Source organism: Danio rerio, chromosome 18 (genome assembly GCF_052040795.2).
Source record: "Danio rerio strain M-AB ecotype USA chromosome 18, GRCz13ab, whole genome shotgun sequence".
NCBI lineage: Eukaryota > Metazoa > Chordata > Actinopteri > Cypriniformes > Danionidae > Danio > Danio rerio.
The window spans coordinates 47,990,916-48,016,478 of record NC_141038.1 but is presented as its reverse complement, the minus strand read 5'-3'; the positions used below and the strand labels follow the sequence as shown (position 1 = coordinate 48,016,478).

At 36.5% G+C, this 25,563-nt stretch overlaps 2 protein-coding genes across 22 annotated transcripts in view; one reads left to right on the top strand and one right to left on the bottom strand.

Annotated features, from left to right (window-relative positions):
* Positions 1-25,563, bottom strand: part of si:dkey-224e22.2 — a 54,889-nt gene that overhangs the window by 9,802 nt on the left and 19,524 nt on the right. For 2 of the 15 annotated variants that reach the window (XM_087293557.1, XM_087293556.1), the window contains 12 exons: positions 15,986-16,089; positions 7,656-7,822; positions 6,763-6,831; positions 6,276-6,371; positions 5,020-5,128; positions 4,840-4,932; positions 4,680-4,761; positions 3,671-3,735; positions 2,327-2,411; positions 750-887; positions 295-375; positions 101-207 (listed from right to left, as the gene is read on the bottom strand). In XM_087293557.1, the coding sequence (XP_087149683.1) occupies positions 101-207; positions 295-375; positions 750-887; positions 2,327-2,411; positions 3,671-3,735; positions 4,680-4,761; positions 4,840-4,932; positions 5,020-5,128; positions 6,276-6,371; positions 6,763-6,831; positions 7,656-7,822; positions 15,986-15,997 (1,104 nt within the window). In that variant the 5' untranslated portion in view covers positions 15,998-16,089. Of the gene's footprint in view, positions 1-100; positions 208-294; positions 376-749; positions 888-2,326; positions 2,412-3,670; positions 3,736-4,679; positions 4,762-4,839; positions 4,933-5,019; positions 5,129-6,275; positions 6,372-6,762; positions 6,832-7,655; positions 7,823-9,666; positions 9,764-11,379; positions 11,426-15,985; positions 16,104-25,563 lie in introns of those variants that run through there. The other 13 variants (XM_087293558.1, XM_087293559.1, XM_087293561.1 and 10 more) reach the window with 13 other exon arrangements.
* On the top strand, positions 10,653-25,452 carry LOC137488337 (myelin-associated glycoprotein-like). 7 transcript variants are annotated; one of them, XM_087293603.1, is made up of 10 exons: positions 13,151-13,231; positions 13,439-13,522; positions 13,637-13,701; positions 15,872-17,230; positions 17,996-18,565; positions 21,456-22,115; positions 22,206-22,463; positions 24,560-24,650; positions 24,742-24,763; positions 24,903-25,452. In XM_087293603.1, exons 6-10 carry the CDS (start codon positions 21,761-21,763, stop codon positions 24,957-24,959), a joined length of 783 nt encoding a protein of 260 aa, XP_087149729.1. In that variant the 5' UTR covers positions 13,151-13,231; positions 13,439-13,522; positions 13,637-13,701; positions 15,872-17,230; positions 17,996-18,565; positions 21,456-21,760; the 3' UTR covers positions 24,960-25,452. The 7 variants fall into 7 exon arrangements, with proteins under 7 accessions (XP_087149727.1, XP_087149728.1, XP_087149725.1 ...); XM_087293601.1 differs by lacking the exons at positions 13,151-13,231; positions 17,996-18,565 and adding an exon at positions 10,653-10,739 and having other exon boundaries at positions 15,872-16,219; positions 21,813-22,115; XM_087293602.1 differs by lacking the exons at positions 13,151-13,231; positions 17,996-18,565 and adding an exon at positions 10,876-10,939 and having other exon boundaries at positions 15,872-16,219; positions 21,813-22,115.

Sequence of the window (25,563 nt, the reverse complement as noted above, 5' to 3'; positions counted from 1 at the left end):
AAACAACACAAGTGTGGGTAAATCATGACAGAATCTTAAATTATGGCAGTATTAACCCTTTAGGAAAAAAACAACATAATGGTGGCTTCATTTATCTTACTGTTTGTACACACTGAAGACTCTCCCATAGTGAAATGTGCTGAGTAACAACCACCGGCTCATACACTCTTCTGCTCTGCACAGCCGGCGGCTCTAATATCGGCTCTTCTGTCATAAAACGGCAAAAGACAGAAGTAAAAATACATCAATTCATTTTTAAATAACAGATTAAGAAGCAACAGTGTAGAAACATACTGCTGTAGGAGCTCAGCAGACTCCTCAAAAGATGATACTTTGTTGTATAATCGCCGCTTTCTGTCAGTGGAGCATCATAATCTAAGACAGAAACAGAGAATGGCATTTAGTAGATCTTCACCAAGAGTAAAATCACTTGAGTAAAATCAGTTTATACACACACACAAAAACACACACACACAAACACAAATACACACACACACACACACACACACAATAAATATTTCAAAATAAAAGTCCGATATAAGCAAAATAACAAATTTTTTTTTTTTACTTTTGTTGGGTTTTTTTGACCACACACACTGCGACCCACTGACCCACCAGTTGAGAAACACTGCACTATAATATATACAGTAATACACACTTAACTATAGTATGGCTTTTAAACACTATTGTATTTAATATAAATTACTATTCGTATTTTTCATGTGGGCATGATTATTAAAACTACTTACCATAGCTGCTTGTCTGTGGTTTGTAGGTGCCCAAATCAACTGCTCCGCTCATAAATCCAAAGCTGCTCCCTCCATGAAACATGTAAAAATTGATGGAGACGCCGCGATCCAGAAGCTCTCGAACTATGGAGATCATTTCTGTCATAACAGAGAAAACACAGACACAAAGCTGAATGTAGACAGTACAACTTACACTCATATACTAATTCGGTATACCTATTTAGCTATTTGTTAAAGCGTCAGTTCACCTAAAAACGACAATTCTGTCATCATGAAGTGCTTTGAAATGTGCATTTTTATTCGATGTTTAAAGTAACCTCAACTGAAACATGAAGACAGAGTGAGACAGAACAGCTCCTCTCCTTTAATAAAACAGTGAATAGCGTTTAGTAATATCAGAGCTCTGCCGGTGAAAGTGGTTGAGCCCAAGTGCATTAAATACGAAGCATCTTGAAGGGGGTGGGTATGTCAGACACTAGAGGGCATTTGATTGGTCACGATTTGATGAGAAATTTAAATATGAGCTGATATGAACAGCTCATATTTAACCATTTTAGGCGGTAAACTGTAAACTTTAAATGTTTATGTCCATTTTAAATATCATAAATGCAAATTTTGTCATTGTTTTAATGCACACTAGCTCATACACTACCTGACAAAAGTCTTTTTGTCTATTCAAGTTTTAAGAACACTAATTAATAACTTGACTTCTAGTTGATCATTTAGTATCAGAAGTGGCTTATGTGAAAGGCAAAGGCCTCTAGATTACGCTGATTTTACCAAAATAAAATATGTCCTTTATGTACAGTTGCAGTCAGAATTGTTAGCCCCCCTGTTTATTTCCCCCCAATTTTTGTTTAAGGAAGAGCAGATTTTTTCAACACATTTCTAAACACAATAGTTTTAATAACTCATCTCTAATAACTGATTTATTTTATCTTTGCCACGATGACAGCACATAATATTTGACTAGATGTTTTTAAGACACTTCTATACAGCTTAAAGTGACATTTAAAGGCTTAACTAGGTTAATTAGGTTAACTAGGCAGGATAGGGGTAATTAGGCAGGTTATTGTATAACGATGGTTTATTCTGTAGACTATCGAAAATAAATATAGCTTAAGGGGGCTAATAATATTAACCTTAAAATGGTTCTTAAAAAATCAAAAACTGCTTTTATTGTAGCTGAAATAAAACACATAAGACTTTCTCCAGAAGAAAAAATATTATCAGACATACTGTGAAAATTTCCTTGCTCTGTTAAACATTATTTGGGAAATATTAAAAAAATAAATAAATTAAAAAATCAAAGGGGGGCTAATATTTCTGAGTTCAACTATATTTAAGGACTAACCGTAAATTGACTTTCCCAGAATTCCCTCCATGACACTTCACTTCACTTTTTATTATTTTTGTGGAGGCCAATAATGGTTCCAACATGGTAGCAGGCAAACCTTATAAAGTGGCCAGTGAGTATGATATTTTAAATCATATTTATTTAATTCTTCAAGCAAAACAGAGGTAGACCTGTCAATGTCCATATGCAGATGTCCATTTTCATAAGGCAGATTTTTTACCTTGCGCAGAGAAAACATGATGCAGTTCTCCCCAGACATCAAACCAGCCAGACCAATACTCCATCACCATCAGCGGCTTCTGTGGCTGCAGGACAGAAAATGGGTTCAAAAACAAGCTTGTGCAAGGGTAAACCCTCTTTTGGTATTTTTAAAAACTACTGTCAGAATTTGCATATGCATTTGTAGCAGTTGATCATCCTGCAGCCCAGGCTCATTGGAAATACATGCCTCAGCCCACATTTTTTGTGAAACAAAATTGTACGTTTCAGATGAAAAATCCAGTAAGTAAGTGCAAGAGAACTGTTCAAACTTTCAGTTAGAGGAGTCATCAGAGGAAAATCTGCTATCGTTCTGGGAGAAACGAGATCACTTATTTACACGACTGCAGCGCCTTGTGAGGAGAATCTTGTTCATTCCAACAACAATCGGTGCGAGTGAACGCTCATATAGTGCAACTGGCTGTGTTTTGGAGGCGAGGCGGAATCGCCTGAATTTAGGCACAATAAATGCTATTCTGTTTTTGCACAGTGCGAAGCAAAAGGCCAAGTAAACACGACATAGCTGCCGTTTAGGCTGAAGTGGCACCTTTTTGTTATCTTGTTTCTGTATCTGTAAAAGCTAACATGTCTTATTTTTACTTTCTGTATTTGAAAATGAAGAAAATCTTGTCTAAAGACAAACTTTTGTTTTTATAAATAAATATTCATTTAAAAACGCTTACGATTGACGTAGGCTATTTTTTTCTATCAGAGATTTGCAGGTTAGCTCACTGAATCTGCTGTTAAGGTGACCTATCATCTTGCCTAAGACAAAGACTTTATTAAATTATTAAAGTGACGATCGCGTGCAGATAAATATATCAGATAAAAGTATACATGCAGGCGGGTGGTCAGTGGATGATAAGTATGAAGCCGCAGATTCGGGTGTCATTTCAGCTGATCCGCGCTTCTCTATTGTGCACCTTTGTTACTAACCAAGTTTGTGGACGCCATAATAATGACACAGATCACTCTGCCTATTAATGCCAGAGTCCAGCGGAAAAAGTGATTGACAGGTGATAATTTGTGTGTAACTTGTCTTTATTTATTTATGATTTGGTTATGGTTAAAACAAAGACCATGCTGGTCATGTAGTTGTAACGGTAGGCTACAAATAATTAATTTGTTATGATTTAATTAATTATTCATAAATAATTAATTCACCACCACCACGATGCCATTGTCTATCACCATGTTTCACATTAGACATCGTACAATGCCAAATTGGTCGACATCGCACAACCCCAGACTTTTAACGCTGTAGTCATAAGGAAAAATGTGAGAACATGTTACAATTATTACTGACCTGCAGTTCTGCCAAATGCTGCACATCACCGTAAGACAGTTTCTGTAGGTTCACGGTCTGCAAGACTATTAAAAGAGATGGCATTCAGTTAAATATAATATGTGAGAGAAAAGCTTTCCTTAACTATATTACTGTTTAAAAGTTTGGGGTCATAGAATGTATAATTGTACTGTTTGATTCATAGCGGAGGAAAATGAGAAATAGTTTTGTTTTCTGCAACTAGATTGGATCAACTGATCTCTTACTGATACTTTGATATTGTAACTCTCATATACACCAGTGAGTGAAGTTTTATAAACTAATTTCAAGAGGAGCATGTGATATGATTGAGCCGCTCATCTGTAATCAGTAATAATCCAATCAGAGTGATCCTAGTTTACTATAAATGGATCATTTTCTCCCTACTGCTCTATCTTCGTTTCGGAAGAATCCCCCCTTCCACCCCATCTCCTCCTTTTCCTCTTTTTTTCTAAAGGGGAAGCTATCGAGACCTACCTGATCTCAGAGCTCCTGACATGCTTATTGTCCAGGCGGGAGCCCTGGGCTCAAATATCTCCGAGCTCAGGGTTCTCTCCCGGGACAGCATGCCAAACCTGCTATAAATGCCAAGCATATCTAAGTGGGAACTCTTGAAAACAGAATTAAACTAAAAGATAAGGATCATTTATTTTAATTCTTAAAAAGTAAACCCAATAATTTGGCAAGGATGGATTAATTTGATCAAATATGATTCTTTTCATTCTCAAATGAATGCATCGTTTAGCTCCTCTGTTTTCGATTCATTAAAAAGAATCCTAAATAAATGTGTCATGGCTTCAACATAAATTGTTTGATCAAATAAAATGCATCCTTTGTTACGATAAGAAAAGTCTTTCCAAAAATATTTGTAAAAATCTAAAACAAAACACCATCATAACCATATACGTTACTCCAGTTAATAATATGAGATGAGCACCACATTATTAACAAACAGGTAGACTAAATAAATGACTGTATTTATGATTGTTACCTCCATCCACGCCTCCACATTTTAACCCTTCTCGGTTATCTGATGTCATGAGAAGCTCTGAGATTCCCCGGGACATTAATGCCTAATGACAGCAAACTGTGTAAAAGACTTTACTTGCGAAATAAAAGAGTAAAAATAAGGATTTGATTAAATTTCATACCTCTTTGACGAACGACAGGTACTGCTCGTCCTTTGCATATGAACCATATTCATTCTCTACTTGAACTGCAATAATAGGGCCTCCTTTTTTATACTGCAGGGTGAGCAATGAATACAATGTAAAGACCAAAAAACAAGATAATAAAAATTTCTAAAATCATCAAATCAAAGAAAAAGGCACCTGGAGTGGTGTGATTCTCGGAATGAGCTTATCAAAGTAGGAGTTCACAGCACTTGTGAAACCCGAGTAAGTCGTCCTTAATTTCATTTTCTTGTCCTGCAGCAGCCAGCTAGTAAAAACAAAAGGCGACAAAAGTATTAATAACACTACATAATGTGATATAAAGATAAAAGGAATAGTTCACCCTCAATAAAACTTTTTTAACAATAACTCACACACTGTAAAATAATGTAAGCCAGTACCAAAAAAAAAAACAATCATTATTTCCTTTCACTTTTCTTGTTCAACTTTTGAAATCAGCAGCTGGACTGACGTAAAATAATTTGTCAGTAATACAAAAAACATTTAGTTGGGTTAACATAAAATATTAGTTTTCTGGAGAGGTGAACTACTCTGTAACAAAAGTTGCGCCAACTGAAAATTTTTTGTCTGTAGAACTGGAATGCCTGAAGTTGAGTTAACAACAAAACAATCCTTATTTACCTTCATTTTTTCTTGTTTACTTGATTTTTGAAAACATTAGTTGCAATGAACTAAAATGTCTGAAGTTGAGTGAACAAAAAACTCTTTTGGAAATTGGTACTAAGAAATAATACAATATCAGAACAAACAAACTAGTTCAATTGAAGAAAAAAATAAATAAAATAAAACCGAGACAAATGTTAACAAAACATTTGTTAGACAGAATTAAAAACAAGACAGGAGGCAAAACAATAATAACGGTAAACAAGACAAGGATTAAAGCATAGCAAGGCAAACATGCTTTGTAATGCTTCATAGGGAAAAACAAGACTCAGCAAAGAGTGTGTGAGTGAGGTGTCTTTATAGTCCTAGTAATCAGTCAATCACGAGCTTCCAGCTGTGTGTGTGTGATCAGGAGGAAACAAAAAACTGTTGGAGCATTTGATTTGTTATTAAATAATTACAGGATTTTCCTGAGTTGATCATGAAAATTAAATATCAAACTCATTTAATGTCTTATTTGAGAATGCATTTGATTTATTATTTGACTGTTTGAGCAATAAAACAGTAAAACCCAACAGTTAAATACAAATTAACAGTCCATATGTCCTAGAGTTTATTTTTGTAGAGCGAACTATTGAACGTGAGATGAAAATTCACATTAAAAGTGTTTCTGCAACTGTAAATGATGACAGAATTTGTTTCTGAGTAAACAATCCCTTTAAAGACTAAAGCGAACAACAATAAATACATATACTTCAACAGAAAAAATATATACTTTGTGAGGCACTGACCTTGGTAAACCACCCAAATCCCATTCTGCACAAATGTACGGCCCAGGACGCAGAATAACCCACAGATCTAATTCAGCTGCTAGACGAATGTACGCCCTTTATATAAACAAAAGAGTTTTATATATTGATTAACATCTAGAAAATGACTTAATATGAAGAAAAAAAACACCACACATCCAGTATATTAGTAGAGAGATCCAACTTTCAAGCTAAACAACAGTCCAAAATATTGGAGACTGACACATTAAGTAACCACAATCAATTTAATTAAAGTTGATTTGTATAGCGCTTTTCACAATTATTATTGTTTCAAAGCAGATTTGCAAAAGGCGCACATTATTGCATTACAATAAAAAAAAGGTTAAGGTAATTAGTCACCCAACCCCCCCCCACCCCCCCACCCCCCACCCCCCACCGCAGCGCCCCTGTAGTAGTACTTTCAGGAAGCTTAATAGTACATTAAATTAACATTTAATGAATCACTCACTCCAGATCCAGCTGATCCTGAAACACATAAACTCCTCTTTCCGGTTCATGAAGATTCCACGGCACATACCTGATGGACAGTATTAATATGAATGAAGTCATATTTACAGAGACGATTTAAAGGGAATCTATTATGCTCCTTGTAAAATAAGTATCTGATGTCCCTAGAGTGTGTGTGTGAAGTTCCAGCTCAAATAATGTTTTATAACTCTTTGAATCTGACCCTTTTAGGCTTTGATCCTAATTGTGCCCTTTTGATGACTGTCGCTTTAAATTCAAATGAGATTGTGCTCTCAGATAGTGCTTTTCAAAAGAGGGCAGATCTACAAATGCCTATGCATAAGCCATGATTCAAAACAGGACTAAATGTATCTTTATGAAAAAAACTCAAAATACGGAGTGTAAATGTCTAACGGCGGACAGCAGCATCTCACTCAGGGCTGTTGATGCTAATGAGGGAGAGATCATCACTAATGGGCGGGGCTTTCTCCCTCTGATGACATGCACAAAGGAAGAATGTTAATCAAAGTGTTTCTGCAGACTGTTTTTATGAAGTGTGATTATAAAAAATAGAAGTCATTCAATTTTACCATTATCAGCTTGTTATATTCACACACTGGTGCCACAAAACTGTGTTTAAGCCATTTATAAAAGTGATTTTTGCATAATAGGTCCCCATTAAGGTGGTCCTAAAGTGGGTGTCTATCTGCTCAGAATTTACTGTTAAGATGCTATGAAATTACAGTAAAGGCTTTATGTAAATAAACATTTTTCAAAATTTATGCTGCTTCAGATTCGGTTTCTGTGGTGGCTTTGCTGTATAATGATGCTTTTATATGATATGGAGATTTTGAGAAACAAAATCTGTGCTTTAAACGCATGTCATGATCTTACGTGGTGAGAGTGTTGAGACCACAAGCCTTCAGTTTCAGCAGCCGATCTCTCCAGTGGGCCCTGGGCACCCGAAAATAGTGGATGGAGCCTCCCAAGATCCGAAACGGAGCTCCTGCTAAAGTGAAGTGGGTGGAGTCTGCCCTCAGTCCCTCCCTCTCTGACATTCTCTAAAAAAGCCACAAGATTAAAAAAAAAAAACATAAAAAAACTATTATCACACTCAAGATTTAGTGCAATCTACGCTTACTATTAGAATTATGATTAGAACTGTTATTGTCATTGCATTTTATCTTAATCTTATTTTAATTTTAGACTTTTTCCTTCTATGTGCACAGTTTTCATGTCTGCTGTCTGGCCTAAATGTTCATAGAGAGTTATTAAAATTTATAGTCCCTGGTGAAAAAGACCCACACTTAACTGTATGGAATATGCATTGATGTACTTTCATTCTTAAAAATACACTACCTGACAAATGACTTGTCATCAATCCCAGTTGTAAGAGCAACACATAATAACTTGACATCTACTTGATCATTTATAAAAGTGTCAGAAGGTAGATTTTTCAGTTCATCTGTTGACCTGCATTCCAATCATCACAAATACTGCAGAAGACCGATTGGAACCCGCATGGACCAAAGATTCTCATAGAAATCAGTCAAGTTTGGTGAAGGAAAAATCATGGTTTGGGGTTACATTCAGTATGGGGAGATCTGCAGAGTGGAAGGCAATATCAACAGCCTGCGGTACCAGGACATTTGTGATGCCCATTACATTACAAACCACAGGAGAGGGCAAATTCTTCAGCAGGATAGCGCTCCCTCCACATCAAAGTTTTTGAAAGCAAAGAAGTTCAACGTGCTCCAGGATTGGCCAGCACAGTTACCAGAAATGAACATTATTGAGCATGTATGAGGTAAGATGGAGGCATTGAAGATGAATCTAAAGAATTTGGATAAACTCTGGGAGTCCTGCAAGAACACTTTCTTTGCCATTTCAGATGACTTTACTAATAAGTGATTTGAGTCATTGCAGAGATGTACAGTATGGATGCTGTCCTTCAAGCTCATGGGAGTCATACACAATATTCATTTTGCCACTGCACCAAGACTTTATATTGTATATTGGACATTATTTCTGTTAAGTGACAAGAATTTTGTCTAAGCAAAGTCAGACCTTACTGTCCTAATTAAATCATTAAAAATCAAGGCATGATCATATTTTATTTTGGTAAAATAAGTGTAATCTAGAGGCCTTTCCCTTTCATATTAGCCACTTCTGATATCAAATGATCAACTAAAAGTCAAGTTATTATTTGTTGTTCCTAAAACTTGGAACCTATGGAACATGTAAAACTTTCTAAAAAAATCCATGCAGATGTGTTGAGGCAAGTTGGAGCTAAAATCTGCATTTTCTCCAGGACCAAGTTTGGACATCCCCATAAATCATGCAATATACAGAAATATTCAGACTGTTTTAATGCCGTTTTAAATTCTAACATTAAATGAATCTTTTTAAAACATGCTTTTTTTAATAATATCAAATTTGTTTATACTCTAAACTACATGTACATGCTACATGTAACGCACCTGATTAAAAAATTTAACTGTGATGAAATATATAATAACACACAGAGTTAACACATTTAAATGTACTAAACTGAGTCAAATGTGTAGTTGTGAATATACCGAGTTACACGACAAGTTCAACATTTAGTACATTTCATCAATAAACCTCAACCCTATTTCAAAGATGAAGTCTCCACAATAAATAATAATTTCATAATCATAATTATAATAAAGGTGTACTTATTACGTAGGTCAAAATGAACTCTTATATTCATAAGATGTAAAATTATATATTATCTCTCCACAATTATAAAAAAGCTTCTTCACAATGGTCAAATAGTAATGTTATTCAAACAATTAGAAATTTAAATCAAACAAGTCTAATTACAAAATAGCTTCGATACGTAAACGACATTTATTTATAAATCATATATTATGAGTCTTACCTTACATATAAAATAATCAAACACAATTAGATTGGCAGCAGATAAGAGAGGAGCACTAACTGAAGCTCTGTTCGCTGTACCAGCTGGACCAAAGTCTAAATCAATGGAGCAATGTCCAGAAAACATTGATACAAAGAGGACAATGACAGCTTTGTTTTGAGACGCAAACAAAGTCTGCTGCGTGTTGGAGCTTCAGAGTAGAGGACTAATTACAGGCATAGAGAGATTTATATTATTAACCATTAACATACAGTGCATTCAGAAAGTATTCATGGCGCTTCACTTTTTCCACATTTTTTGTTACAGCCTTATTCCAAAATTAAATAAATTCTTTTATTTCCTCAATTTTACACACAATACCCCATAATGACAATGTGAACAAAGATTTTTTTTTAATTGTTGCAAACTTTTAAAAAATAAGAAACCTAAAAATCATGTTTTTTTTTCTCAAGACAATCCTGTCTTCAGACAATTCCTTTGCCTTCATGCCTGGTTTGTGCTTTGACATGCAACCCTGGGACCTTATATAGACAGGTGTATGCCTTATCAAATCAGGTCCAATCAACTGAATTTGAATTTGAATGTGTAGAATTTTGAGGAAATAAATGAATTTAATCCATTTAGGAATAAGGCTGTAACATAAAAAATGTGGAAAAAGTGAGGCGCTATGAACACTTTCCGGATGCACAGTAAGGTGTTCAATACTTAATGTTATTTCATTATTATAATCCACTCTTCAAGGGAAAACAATAATGTTGGTGCATTTACAAAATACTGACATCATGTGGTGTAAAACCGTATCACATAGGAGGAGGGTAAAACTATCAAGATGTAAAACAAAAGAAAAAGTAATTTTAAAAAAAGGCCACAACTTTGCTGAAACAAAAATAAATAAAATAATAGAAACCATTACAGAGTTTATAATGGTTTCAATTTGGTTAAATATAAATGGTTAAATATATTTCGGTTAATATAATGTTTTTAATACTGGAAATTGTATTGATTTTAATGGAAACTGTAAATGGTCATTTGAGGTCTGTAATTTTTGGCTTCTATTTGTGGCATGTTAAAAGGTAAACATGATTATTCGCACATTCATTCAGTGACTACTTTTGACATGCTCCCTATATTGTTTACCATAGTACTTGTGATTTCAGAACGAATATTCAAATATGACTTGAAATCAGCATTAGCACTATTTAATTGACTGTAAACAATGTTGATAGTCAATAGCTGCTAACAGGATTTTACCGTCTAGAATTAGCATATTTTTGTGAGTATATGGTTAAGAAAACAGTCTGAATGTGTTACTCTAAAGCTAATCTCAGTCATGTAAAAAAACAATAAATCTTGACAAAATAACATTAGAAACCATTTACGTAGTGGTTATTTTGAATAGCAGTTGATTATGTTTTTTTTTTATTTTGTATTTGTAGTGTAAACAATGAGAACTTCTGTGACGGTTTATATTGTTGTTGTCGTTGTTATTGTTTTTCAGAAGGGAAAATATCTGACAAGAAACACTGAATATAATGATCACTCAAAATCTTAAATTACTTTTTTGGAAAGAAGATAACGTAATGCTTCTAAAGCTATTCATAAAGTTAGCATAACAGAACAAACGTTAAAAAGTAGGTTTAGACCATAGACTTATATCGATAATAACAAAAAAATACTTTATGAATCTTTCTTTTTATGTATCAGCTGAAATACCCTGGATTTGGTTCGCCCAGTGGAGTTTTCCTCTTTGTGTTGACATAAGATGGTTCTCTGTTGACGTTTCTCTTTAAACAGGAAGTTGTTTTTTTGCGCTGGTCAGCGACATCTGCTGACACAAAAGCGGAAATGTGTTATGTGTTGAATGAGTGTGAGGTCAGAAAAATAAGATATGAGATGAATGTGTAGCATGTGATCTATGTAACCTAATTGTAGAAAACTACAGTGGTGGGTCATTTCTTTACATGAACTAGTTGTTGTGTTACCATACAGCAACTATAGAATTATGACAACATATTCAACATATGACAACACAGTACTTCACTGTGGTTCTAACACTATGGTATTTACTATCATATTTTTTATATGAAATGAGCATAATACATTAATGCTGTCCACACATCAAACATATGCAGGCCAAGCTCCTCCAATCAGCTAATTTCTGAACACACTTTATGCACAATATATGAGCTACATCCTAAAGTATTACAACTGGACCACAAGGTTTACAAAAGAAAAATAAATAAAATAAAATAAATAAATAAATAAATAAATAAATAAATAAATAAATAAATAAATAATATATATATATATATATATATATATATATATATATATATATATATATATATATATATATATAAATAATTACAGTAAAATATTTCCAATTGCAATGCAATATCACACTTGTAGCAGGGCGATATGGCTGTATATCAGCAATGGTGGGACACTTAGGCACTCAGCCTGCCACCAGTGCTGATATACAGCCATATAACACTGCTACGAGTTTGTTATTGCTCTTCTATCTATCCATCCATCCATCCATCCATCCATCCATCCATCCATCCATCTATCTATCTATCTATCTATCTATCTATCTATCTATCTATCTATCTATCTATCTATCTATCTATCTATCTATCTATCTATCTATCTATCTATCTATCTATCTATCTCCACATAAAATTTACTAGATATTTTACAAGATACTAGTATTCAGTTTAAAATAACATTAAAAGCCTTAATTAGGCAAGTTAGGGTAATTAGGCATAATTACATAACATAATAGGCATAACAAAGTCATAATGATGGTTTGTTCTGTAGACAATCGAGGAAAAAAAAAAGGTTGCTTAAGGGAACTAATAATATTGACCTTAAAATGTTTTTTACACAACTCTCTCTCTCTCTTTCTCTATATGCATATCACAAGCTATTTAAGCCAACATTTAAATATTAAATTCTGTGCGTGTGCAAATTTTGTAGAAGTGAAATATCCATCAAGCTTCATATAAATGATTTATGGCATGTGGTGTAAAACACATACCTCATTTTTCTTAAATTAAGCTTGATGAATATTTCACTTCTTCTTTCTCAAGACGACTCTGTTTGGGAATGTGTCATCTTCACCTTCACACAAAGCAAGCAATACTAATCTTATTCATATATATAGGCTAAAGGCCGCTTAATTTTGGTTTTTACTATTTCAGTTATTCCACTGTGTGTTTTGTAGAATATTTTTTTAATGTGATAAAAAGTGTCATGTAAAAGCACTTTTGTCTTGTGTGGTAACTTATTGTCTTCATAAATAATCATGTTTGCATTTCCTCTTCTCTGATGTTATTATAATTGCAACATTTGTGTTTTAAATGATTGTTTATTGGCAGATATTAATGGTTAATATGTGTCTGTATATGGTCACACAACACAACTATGTTTGTGACCAACAGCATCCTGTGGTATCTGTTTGCACCATCTTGCTGTTCACACCACAACAGGGTTGTGTGCAAGCTCTGAGCAAATCTTAGACTAAAATAAAGTTCATTAAAATAATCACATATGTAGCCGCAATGTAAGTACATTGATTTATATTAACTTTATTATATCTCTTGCTGTCTATTGCACCTCCTGACAGCTCATTAACATTTTATTTGTGCTTTTTGCTTTTAATTCTTCTCATATATCTATCTTTTGTTTAATTATCTCTCCGATTCTCTATCAGTGCTAAAATAAATTTTTATCAGCGGTGACTAAAAGTGTTTTTAATTGTGAATGGCAGCTTCCGGTGACACACTGTGACTCCACCTCAGAGTCGAGGCTTGTTAAAGGAGATTGGGTTTAGTCTCTTGTACAACTCTTTTAGGTAAACTCTCATTTCCTTTCTATTATTAACAAATTGTTTAGTTGTAAACCATTACAATTGTCAGAACAAAACCGTAATGAAATACTTTAAACTCAATGATTTCTAAATTTACAGGTTACCTCGGGTGAAACTAGAAATGTTTTCTGCAGATTTTCTCGTGTTCTGCTCCATTTTATCAGGTTGGTCTTTTTTATTATTAAGAATGAACTCACAGTAACCTCAAAATGCTTGTCACACTTAATGCTTTAAATTTGAATGAAAGTATTCCAAAATTTTTGGGTGTAGTTAACTACAAATTAATGTGATTAATCTGCTGAAATAGTATTACTGTTCATTTTTACATAACTTTATTTACAATATATTTGCCTTAAATACTATTAATTAATTAAATGCTTCTGTATAAATCATTTCAGAGAAACAGAGTAAATATATTTTTTGTGCTATAAAGATACATTTTGCAGGCTAATCCTATTTTTTTAACTAAAGAAAAGTATCATTTTTCATTTACATTCATACTGCACATGTTTAAGAAACAGTAAATAGTAATAACACTATATTGTATGTTAGAAATAAGGGTAAGTGTAGTACCAGATGTATATCAGGGGAAAGATTGCAAGTTGTACCTGAGTACAAGTACTTGGGTGTTTTGATAAATTCAAAACTATCATTTAGGTCACAGGTTAAAAAGGTTTGTAACATGTCACTCCGCTGCTCATCCATTTGCACTGGCTGCCAGTTGCTGCTCGCATCAAATTAAAGCTTTGATGTTTGCTTACAAAGCGACTTCTGGCTTTGCTCCTTCTTATCTGCTCTCACTTCTGCAGATTTATGAACCCTCCAGAAACTTGCGTTCTGTGAATGAACGTCGCCTCGTGGTTCCATCTCAAAGAGGGAAGAAATAACTTTCCCAAACTCTCACGCTCAATCTGCCCAGTTGGTGGAATGCATCAAAACAGTAGAGTCACTCGCTGTCTTCAAGAAACGACTAAAAACTGAACTATTTAGTCTCCACTTTCCTCCTAATCTGCAATTGCCTCTCTGGCTGCACCGCTAACTCTAATACAAAAAAAATAAAAATACTAATGTTTTGGCTTCTTACACTTTACATACCTGAAACTTGCCTACAGCACTTATTCATTGTTGCTCTTATAGTTGTGTAAATTGCTTCCTTGTCCTCATTTGTAAGTCGCTTTGGATAAAAGCGTCTGCTAAATGACTAAATGTAACAGACTCAGTTTAGCAAATTTTTAATTTATTCGTGATCAGATGTCATTTGCGGCTGCCCTAATCTATTATCACTGCATGATCATTTCTCATATCACCGTTTAACCAGTGCATATCTTTGGACTTGTGAGGAAACCCACACCAACATGAGGAGAACATACAAACTCTACACAGAAATGACAACTGACCCAGCTGAGACCCAAACCAGCCACTTTCTTGCTGTGAGGCGACTTGACTTGTTTCTAGTCCAATTATCTATAAATTCTTAAATCGAGAAGCATTTTCTAGACTATCAAAAAAGATTGACTTGTTTTAAGAAATAATACGCCAAAATTAAGTGAATTTTGTCTTAAAACTAGCAAAAAATTCTGCCAATAGGGTAAGCAAAATAATCATATGCCAAAAGGAAATTTCTCATATAAAAGGAGGATCTTTTTTGCTGGTCCAGAAAATGCTTCCCAATTAAAGAATCTATAGATATTTGGACTAGAAACAAGCCAAAAACTCAAAGCAAGAAAAGCATTTGATGTTTCATGGAGCATGGAAATTTCCACAGTATTTTTTCTAATACAATTGTCTCAAACTCCTGGATTCTAAAGTTCCTGGAGGGCCGCAGATCTGCATAGTTTAGCCTCAACCACCTCCAACTCACACCTGGTCAACAGTCTATAGTAGTCTTGAACACCTTGATTAGTTGGATCTGCTGTTTGATTAGGGTTAAAGCAAAACTGTGCAGACTTGTAGCTTTTCAGGAATCGAGTTTAAGACCTACGCTCTGTTTTCCTTCTAGAAGAGTTGTGGCTGCAATAAAAGCAGGTTTTAAATATTTGAACTGAGTACAAAACAGACCACTGAGTTGCCTAATTAACATATCATGCCTAGTTAGCCTAATTAACCTAGTTAATCCTTTAAATTGCACTTTTCGCTGAATACTAGCATCTTGGGACAAAGCTAGAAAAACATTATGTACTGTCATTATGGCAGAGATTAAAGAAATTATTTATTAGAAATTAATTATTAAAACTATATGTCGAAAAAAAATCTCTCTGTTAAACAGCAATTTCACAATAGAACTGTTGATTTTGGCTTTAACTATATTCTCAGTGTAGCTCATTTGTATTTCAGCTGCATGGTGTCAGTCTGTACTGATTCCTAAAACCCTAAACACAACCAGCGGCTCCTGCATCCTGATTCCCTGCCAGATGACCACTATAAGTGAATCTGTACTGGACAACTCACCAGTTGTATCATGGAGGCGAGGATCCCTGTGGAAATACTATGATACAAATAACTTCATCAGCGAACATCGTCAGAAAGAACCTGAGATGGAGTTGATCGGCGACCTGAGGAAGAAAAACTGCACTTCTGTCATGAGAAATCTCACCGGGCAGCATTCAGACCATTACTTCTTCCGGATACAAACTACAAATTACACTTTTACTGACAATAAACCTGTGAAGATAACTGTGTCAGGTAAGAGACTGCAAATACTTCAATAACAGCCCAAGATATTTATAACAAGTACTTCTCAGTTTTTGAAATGTGTGGCATCACATCTTTAAAAAGTTCCAAGTTTTGATTGTGCACAAAGTAAGCTAGGCTATACAGCAATTTAAAAAGTAAGTTACTAAACTATTCAAGAAGGAACATGAAGAAGCCATCTGTCATTGTCGCATTTACAGTTTTTCTCAAATGCTAAAACACGTTTCACAAACATTTCCTCCATGTTCCCCTATGTCTAAACACAACACCCTTTACTAAAGCTACATAAACACAACCACACCTTCTCACTTCAAAACTCAAACTTTCACACCAAAAGAGCAGCTCGAAGCTTTCAAAAATGCAAACACTATACACATAATTACACACTACAGCAAAACAATTGAAAACATAATGCTCAGTTTGTGAGAAGGTTCTTTGTTTCATTACTGCCAATGCATGTTTTAGAAACTTCACAGTTACAAATCTTTTTAGATCTCTGCAGAGGATTAGGCATTTAGATTTGTGAGTTACATATGAAAAGTTTAAATCTATAGAAAATACTGCAGGTACACTACTGTAACACAACTCAATGCAAAAACAGAATCTATTGCACACAACAGTACTCTTGAAAACATGATCAGGTTGTGAAGTTTTTTTATTTACTTTATTCACACCACAATCAATGTGCAGTATCATGTCGCTGAGCTGCCACATCACCTCATCCACATCGCAGGCTATATTGTCTTTTCCCAGGCACTGCAGGAAAAACGACCCTGGAATGGCAAACCTAACCTTGAAAGGCCTTCACTGGTATGTCAACGCAGGCCAGCCCCATTGCCCTTGGGAGGTTCTCCCTAGTATTTGGTTGTCTGTCATAAATCTCCACGATGAGAAGAACCGCTCTATAGGGTTCAAGAAAGAAGAGTAGGGTGGCATACAGATGTTTAAAAAGTGGTTACCGTTGGTGGTAAACCACTGTTTAATTTGATTTATTCTGTAGAAGTGGACATTAGCCCCTTTCACACAGTGATACCGGTAAATTTCTGGAAAATTTCCGGAACGACTTTACCGGTATATTCAAAAAAGCGCTGTTCACACAGGCGAGGACGTTACGGAAATTTTCTGGAAAAGAGCATTCACACATCCATTCCAAAATACCGGTAAATTCTGACATCATTCACCACAAATGAGCTTTAAACGGCTGCGCTTGTATTTGTAAACATTTGACTAAATTACAAACTCTGTGGATGATCAATATTGTGAACAACTTTCGCAGGATCACTTTCGCATGTCGAGATGTTCATAATATGTGCAAGTGCAGGCGCTCATAGGCGCACGCAAAGCTTGAAGGTAAACAAACAACGGCTTATCATAAGCATCTCATCGGTGATTATTTACACAGTTGGCATTAAGAAGAACATATAAACGTGATCTGACTAACTTCTAGCAGCTAAATGTGTCTGGAAAAATATTCAAAGGCTTTTATCCTCACAAACCGCGCGGACGTAAATGCTCTGACTGTTGTGATTGGCTAAAGCAGACGTCTCACGTCAGCACGTTCTAGACGTGCACTCGCTTATTACGGCAATCTTCCATCTGCATTCACACAGCGCAGCATTCCGACAAATTGCCGGTAATGTTGCAACTTCTCTTTCCGGAAAATAGCCAGAACGAATTTACCGGTATTTTCAAAAAGGACCTGTTCACACATACAACCTTTCCGGAAAATTGCCGGCAATTTTCCGGAAAGGTCTGTATGTGTGAAAGGGGCTAATGTCCCAAATTATCGCATAAATGTGATGTGCGGGCCCAGGATGGTGCTGTTGGCGGTTCAGGAGGATGTCTCTTAGCTCCTCTAGGAAAGTGAGGAGACTTTGGGAGTTGTAAGACCCAAGGACAGCATGTCGGTGGACAAGCCTCTCCAAACCTATGGCTGCACAAAGAGTAATATTACCCCCCTCTCCCGTTGGCCAACAACCTCAGTGATGGCTCTTTGACCAATGATGTTACGGTCTCTTTGCCTTCTTTTTGCAGGTGTATGCCAGTCTCATCCAAGAAGAGGTACTCATGAGGTCTGGCCATCGCGTCCAACTGTAATATCCTCTGTGAAAATGTGAAAGTGCACAGATGTTCAGAACAAAAGTCAATCAGGTAGCACAGCATTGTCCAGAAGTAATGTAGACCACTGAGCAACACAGTATGTCCACTAACTGTACTGTGAATATGGATGTGTACTTGCACATACTCGTAACGTAGGTCTTTGTGTTGCGCAGAGTTGCGCTCAAAGGGAACCCTATAGACCCGTTTCATTCGCATTTCTTGGAGCCGGAGAACTTGGTCTATTGTGGCCAAGCTTACATCATCAATGCTTTCAAAGTTGACATTATCAGCAATGACTTTGTCTCTTATAAACCAATAGCCTACTTTTCCAGGCCACATTGAACCTACTCAGGTTTGAACAAGCTCTTGATCCTGCTTTAGCCATTGTCATGCCATGGAGAATGACATGGTCAATGACTGTTGCTTTCATCTCGTCCAAAATGATGGTGCGAGGTTGTCTTGCTCTCCCTTCTGGACCGTCTCCTCTCCCTTGTTGGCCTCCTTCTCTTCCTCGTTGGCCTGCTCCTCTTCCTCCTCTGATTTGAACTCATTGATCTGCTCCTCTTCTTCCATAGCCAGCTCTTTTCCCCTCCTCTGACTCGAATTCCTCTTCCTCTGACTTTGCCTTTATCTATTGCGTTTACTCTCAACTTGCTTTTAAGTGGTCACAACATTAGCAACAAGTGTTTTCAATTTTAAGTTGTTGTGTGTAATGAAAGATGCCAGGTTTGTTCATTATGTTCTAATATTGCTGACAGTGGCAAGCATTTTGCATCACATGAGCTTTCATTTGAGAAATATGAGCAGAGTTCTTTTGCAACTTGTGTTTTAGCAAGGAAAAATGTGTTTAGAGTTTATGAGAACGGAGGATTGTGTTTTGTGAATTGTGTCTTCATGTGAAATGTGTTTATGATATTGGAAAATGGTGTCAAGATTTGGTAAATGTGTTTAGACAACTGTTCATTTGGTTTAGAGGATTGCCTTTTGTGTTTTACCATTTGCGAAAAACTGTAATAAATATTTCCATTATCAGATTATCATACGTACTTGCACATGCAATCCCTCTGTGGTGAGCGAGAAGAAGAACTGTGAAAATGAGATGTAAAAAAAAAGTGTTGCTTTGTGTGACGTTAGTCACATCAGCAGTCATTTCCTATGTTAGTGGTTTAACAGACACCAAAGACATTTTACTTTGAGAAATTTCAAATATCTTAGGGCCAGTGTTCTGTGCTTTCTATTAAGAATGAGCTACCGATAGCTCAATCGGTCATGTTTCAGCTTCAAGAAACAGGGATAGTGCGTCTTTTCAGCTTCATATGACAATTAAAATTAACTACCATTTCAAATAGTTAATTACAATAGGCATTTGAAGCTGACAGTGCTTTCTACATCCTTATTTAAGATGCTAGTTCCCTTTGATATACATTTGCAGCTGACAAAACATGCTACCCCTTTTTCTACATTGTTGAACAAAATGGTTCATTCCGTTCATTCCCTTTGGAGAACAAGAAAACAGAAACTGCACCCCACGGGACGCAAAGACACATCCACTTGCGCAGGAGCAGAATGTGGCTCTCATTTCTGATGGAGTTTTTAAGTGCAGCTTTTGGGTCCAGACAAGATCCAACGTGAGGCAACAACACAGTTGGTTTTCAATGGTGCTAGTTGTTTGGTATCAGTTTGGTGTGTTCTGGCCCTTGATTAGAATGACATCACCAACATGGTTTATGTTGACAGTTTGAAACATCCCTTGCTGCAGCCCGCAGCGCGGTGATGGCATGCATGTCAACATCATGTGTAACCCCAACGGTCCTACACCACCCAAACCGCTCCGGGCTGGGATCGAACCGGCGACCTTCCGTATGGGAGTTGTTTGCTCTAACAAGGAGGCTAAAGATCATGATCTCTAGCGTCTGTCACTACAGCACCTTTAGAGGTCAGAGGAGTGAGGTTTACCTACACAGCACTTACTTGCTGGCCTCTGTTACACATGCATGTGGTAATGTGCATGCACAATACATTTTTTATATCATACTTTCCTGTAGTATTTCGATTTTATGAATGAATGCAGGTAGAATCCACTCAGCCTTATTATAGATACGCACCCCTGCTTACATTTCTGGACAGCGCAAAATATGTGCAAGGAGGTAATCTTTTTTTTGCAGTTTTTGTTTTTGCCAATCCACCAGAAGCTGCTGTGTACGATTTTTCAGTTCTTTAATTGCGAGTGCCATTCACACCTGCTCTTCTCGCGTAAATCCACCAGAGGCCGCTGTCGCCTGACTGACTGACTGACCGAATGACCAACCGGTAAAAGCCACCCACCGCCTTTCCTAAACCCAAACGATAGAAAAAGAAAAGTACTTGCAGTTGCCTGGTTTTTACCAAGTTTTCAGATCTTACCATGTCTCACCCTGTTATTTACTTGTTTATTTTATTTTTTACATTTTGTTTTTGTCTTACCTGCTTTCCGGAACTGTTTTTTGTTGGAATTGAACCCCGTCGTTGTGGTCAACTCCTCTCTGCGTCTTAAGTTCACTGATGTATGCTTCGATCCACTGGACAAACTGGTAACAGCGGAAAAGTCGTCCATACAGAGGTAAAAGCTCAACTGGTAGCGCAAAAGAAACAGAAGTCGTCGGCGGCGTCATACGTAAACACAATGAGCCTGTGTGGGTAGAATGGTTATGTCCATGTCTTCAATGTGCATGCTTGGGCACTTTGAATCATCTTTACTGTCGGTAAATACATTCATATATATATATATATATATATATATATATATATATATATATATATATATATATACACTTGTCTGTCTTGCCACTGTTTTTGGCGCCATCTTGTGACTGAATAATACATAGGTTAGTGTATGCTCCATTTAGCCATTTTCATTTCTATCAACTATTACAGCTGAGACCAATTTTGTGTCCAATTTTTACATTTCAGATGGCATGTAGTCATGTAAAAAGCAGGATTAAGTACATGCAGGCAGTTTTTTTTTTTCCCAGAGTAGAGCAGTCTACACAGTGCTCCACTTTGGATCACGCTGCAGATAAGCCTGTCAGGCTTTATTCTGTGTTAACAACAGTCAAGTTCAAGGGTGGGCAAACTCGGTCCTGGAGAGCTGGTGTCCTGCACAATTTAGCTCCAACACTAATCAAACATACCTGAACATGCTAATCAGTGTCTTCAAGATCACTAAAAATCTATAAGCAGGTGTGTTTTATTAGAGTTGGAGCTAAACTGTGCAGGACACCAGCCCTCCAGGACCGAGTTTGCCCACCCCTGGTCTAGTTGCACTTTCCCAAGATTTATTTCCTTTTGATATAGAAATGCATTATATATGGTTAGGTTTAGGGTTAAGGATCAGATTTGGATAAAATTTTTGGACAGGGACAATGTTCCAGGATCAGCAAAATATGCATACCCATGAACCTGTGTAACTCTGCATTGCTGAGTTTTGCTCTCAATATCTTGATAGATTCCTTGCCTGAGCCAAATGTGATTGTGCCGGGTATCAGAGAGGGAGAGGTGGCCAGTCTGACCTGCACTGTTCCGGCTCCGTGTCCAAGCCTCCTTCCAAATGTAACATGGGCTCCTGTATTTGGTGGAAACATAACACAGGGGATACAGCTGAAAGCTGATGGGACTCTGAGTGGTTTCGCCATTTGGGAGTTTGTCCCGTCGTTCACGCATCATGAGTTGAAAGTGAACTGTGTTTCCGTTCATCCTGTAGACGGAGGAGACAAACAAGCCTCAAAACAAGTCATCCTCAGTGTGGAGTGTGAGATTTGTTAAACCAACAGTTTTACACCTATACTCTTTCTTTGAAATGGTTTTGAAAATACTGCCTTTTTCTCTTTGCGCTCCACAGATCCTCCAAAGGAAACACACATCTCTCTTCCAGGTTTGGTCTGGCTTGGTAATAATTTGACCCTCACCTGTCAAAGTAAAGCCAATCCTCCTGCAAATCACAGCTGGTTCATGAAGAGGGAAGGTGTTGAGGAAAAACTGGGAGATTCACATGTGCTTTCCTTCATTGCGACCCAGGAGAAAACTGGAGAGTACATTTGTGAGGCGCAGAATCTACAGGGCGCAATGAACTCCACAAGCCTGCAGATTAATGTTCAAGGTCAGTCTGTGCTTGATTTATACTTCTGCGTCAAACGCCGGCGTATGCTACGGCGCTGACGCATAGCCCTTCGCCGTGGCCATCGCCGTCACTGACGTGCACCTCTCAAAAAATGTAACTACACGTCGCAACGACGCGTAGCGCAAGCTCTGTGATTGGTCGGCTTGGTAGCGCTGACGAGTCTGGGCGGGACCGAGAGCCGCGCGAATGGCGCGAGCGATTGTTTACAAGTGTGGAGTATCGTGAAGGAGCTCCGGATGGAAAGTTTTGTTTTGTGTTTACCTCATAGTTAAAGTTGTTGCACGTCCGCCGGTTCCTGCCTCAAAATGAGTGAGTTTGAGCCACTTGTACATCCAGGAAGTGTTCAGGAAAACCAAACAGCAGCGAAGAAACTCGACACATAGGAACATTTACACCCCACTGCCAACTAGCGTTTCGGAAGTGTTAATGTAGACCAACAGAGACAGCGCGCAGAAGTATAAATGCACAGCCACGCGCGTTGCCTGTGCCGTGGGTTACGCCGGTCACCTGACGCAGACGTATAAACCAGGCTTTAGTCTGTACAGTTTCAGCAAATATACTTATATTTTTCACCATTGCTTTGGGCCTGTTCTGAATAGTGTTTAATGACAGGTCTTCATAATTCTGGATCAACTTAGAAACATGCTTTTGCTGTTGTTGTTACTCCCACGAGTTTGTCACATTTGCATATGCTGTAGTCTATAAATTATTCTTTTAAATGTCAGTTTGAAAAGAAGGATTTAATAACTCAAAGACTGGACATCAGTGGTGAAAAGAGTACTGAAAAATCATACTCAAGTAAAAGTACCATTACTTGCCTAAAAATGTAGCGCAAGTAGAGTAAAAGTATCTGTTGTAAATATTACCCAAAGTAGGAGTGAAAAGTAGTCCTTTTAAAAGTACTCATGAGTAGTGAGTATTACGCTGGGAAAAGCTGATGCGTTTACATGTAATTTGTGAATGTGTGTAAACGTAACATTCTGTAGTGCATGTAGTTATTGCCCAGCAGGCACACAATGTCATAGGACGTCAATATTAGGTTAGATTTAGGTTGTGATGTCAGGTGACCAAAATTCAATGTCTAGCCAGTGTCTAAGGATAACGTTTTGATGTCTATTAACAACGTTAAATGACGTTGATATTTGGTCGATTTTAGGTTGTTAGACAGTGAGCAAAATCCAACGCCGAGCCAACATCTTAATCCAACATCATATTGACGTCAAATACTGACATTTATTCATCAGGTATGGCAACCAAAATCCAACGTCTGATAGACGTCATAGTGGTAACGTTCACACAACTTCAAGCTGTGACATCATTAGACGTTGATATTTGGTTGGTTTTCGGTTGGACATTGATGTTGGTCTGACATTGAGTTCTGACGTCAACCCGATTTTCATTTCAATTTAATTCACCTTTATTTGTATAGCGCTTTTACAATGTAAATTGTGTCAAAGCAGCTTTACATAGAAGATCATAGTAAATACCAAACAAAATACAACATCCCCACGACATTGGGGTACAATGTTAATCTGACGTCATGTTGATGTCTTGTGCTTGCTGGGTATTTAAGGCCATTTTGGTCCCCATACAGTAAACATCTGTCATCTTCTCATCAGTGACATGCATCTAAACAGTCTCTGTGTCAACGCATGTAAAGATTTTGGACATCTTCTTGAACACTTTTAATGCTTCCAAACAGTTTGCTGCATTTATAAATCGCCCATGTCTTGAGGTAGTTCATTATGAGCCGATTTACCTTCTATGTGTGATTGGATTGGACGGGAATTACAGGACAGATTTTTCTAATCCCCATAGACAAAAAAAATAATAAAGTAGTGACTGCAGGTTGATGGAAAGTAGTGGGGTAAAAGTACAGATACAGCACTAAAAATGTACTAAAGTGAGAGTAAAAGTGCACATTTTTCCTAGAATTCCTAGAATTAATTCTGTGAAATATATGAAATATAATAGCTGGAGCTGAAAACGTTAGGTACATATTATCCGATATTGATGCAGCGTTTCTGAACAAGCACAAAAATCTGTAATATTTTCTGTTCTCTTTGGTTTTGCAGGCATATCCTTCACCACCTTCCTCTCAATCCTGTTATCAATGTTACTAGTACTTATTTTGTCACCTTTTTTAATTCTCTTATTTCACAGAAGGTAGGATCATTTTAGATATTTAAATGATAAAAATATATATATATTATAGATTATTTGAGATGACATTATTTTCTTTTTTTGGTATAAGCAGGTCTAAAACACCACACAGACATGTAAGTACCTTTTCTGGAATTTTTTGTTCAATTAAAGACAGACAGACAGACAGACAGACAGACAGATAGATAGTTTGTGTAATATTGTTTTCAGAACGGTTAAGTACATCTTAACAGCTGATTTATCAATCAATTTTAGGAAACAACCGAAGTTGAGAACATTTATGCCAATTCAAGTACAGTGAAAAGCCAGTAGCTTCAGTCTAACAACGAGATCTACAACGTTAAGCCTGAATTTACATTCAAAATGAGTCAGGATGACAAAAACATCTATGCAAACTGAATCGTGAACTGGAACCATTCACCCTTTCATGAATCACCACTGAACAATTAATCTGCTATCTGTTTATCGGTAGTGAGTAATATGAATAAGCATCAGTATATGTTCACTTCCTTGTATTGTGTTTAAAACTACATCTACTGTATGTAAACTTGCTATCTTTTTTCAAACTACTCTCTAGTATACCCTGCATCTACACTCAACTACTGTATACATCTGTTTTCATATTTGGGATGCAGCTACTGTATATTCACTCAGTTAAAGAATTTAAGATTAAGAATGCTTTCTGAAATCTTTTATAGTGCATATTTACTATTAAAATGAACCGCTTTTGTCTTTTTGTGAGGACATTAAAAAAACACAGTAAATAATCCTACGTTTTCATCAATATTAAAGTGATGGTTTCAAACCTGTTTGAGTTTTTAATGTTGAGCACAAAAGCTGATAGTTTGAAGAATGCTGGAAAGCAGCAACCATTGACTTCCATAATATTTTTTGTTCCTACTATGGTTGCCAGTAG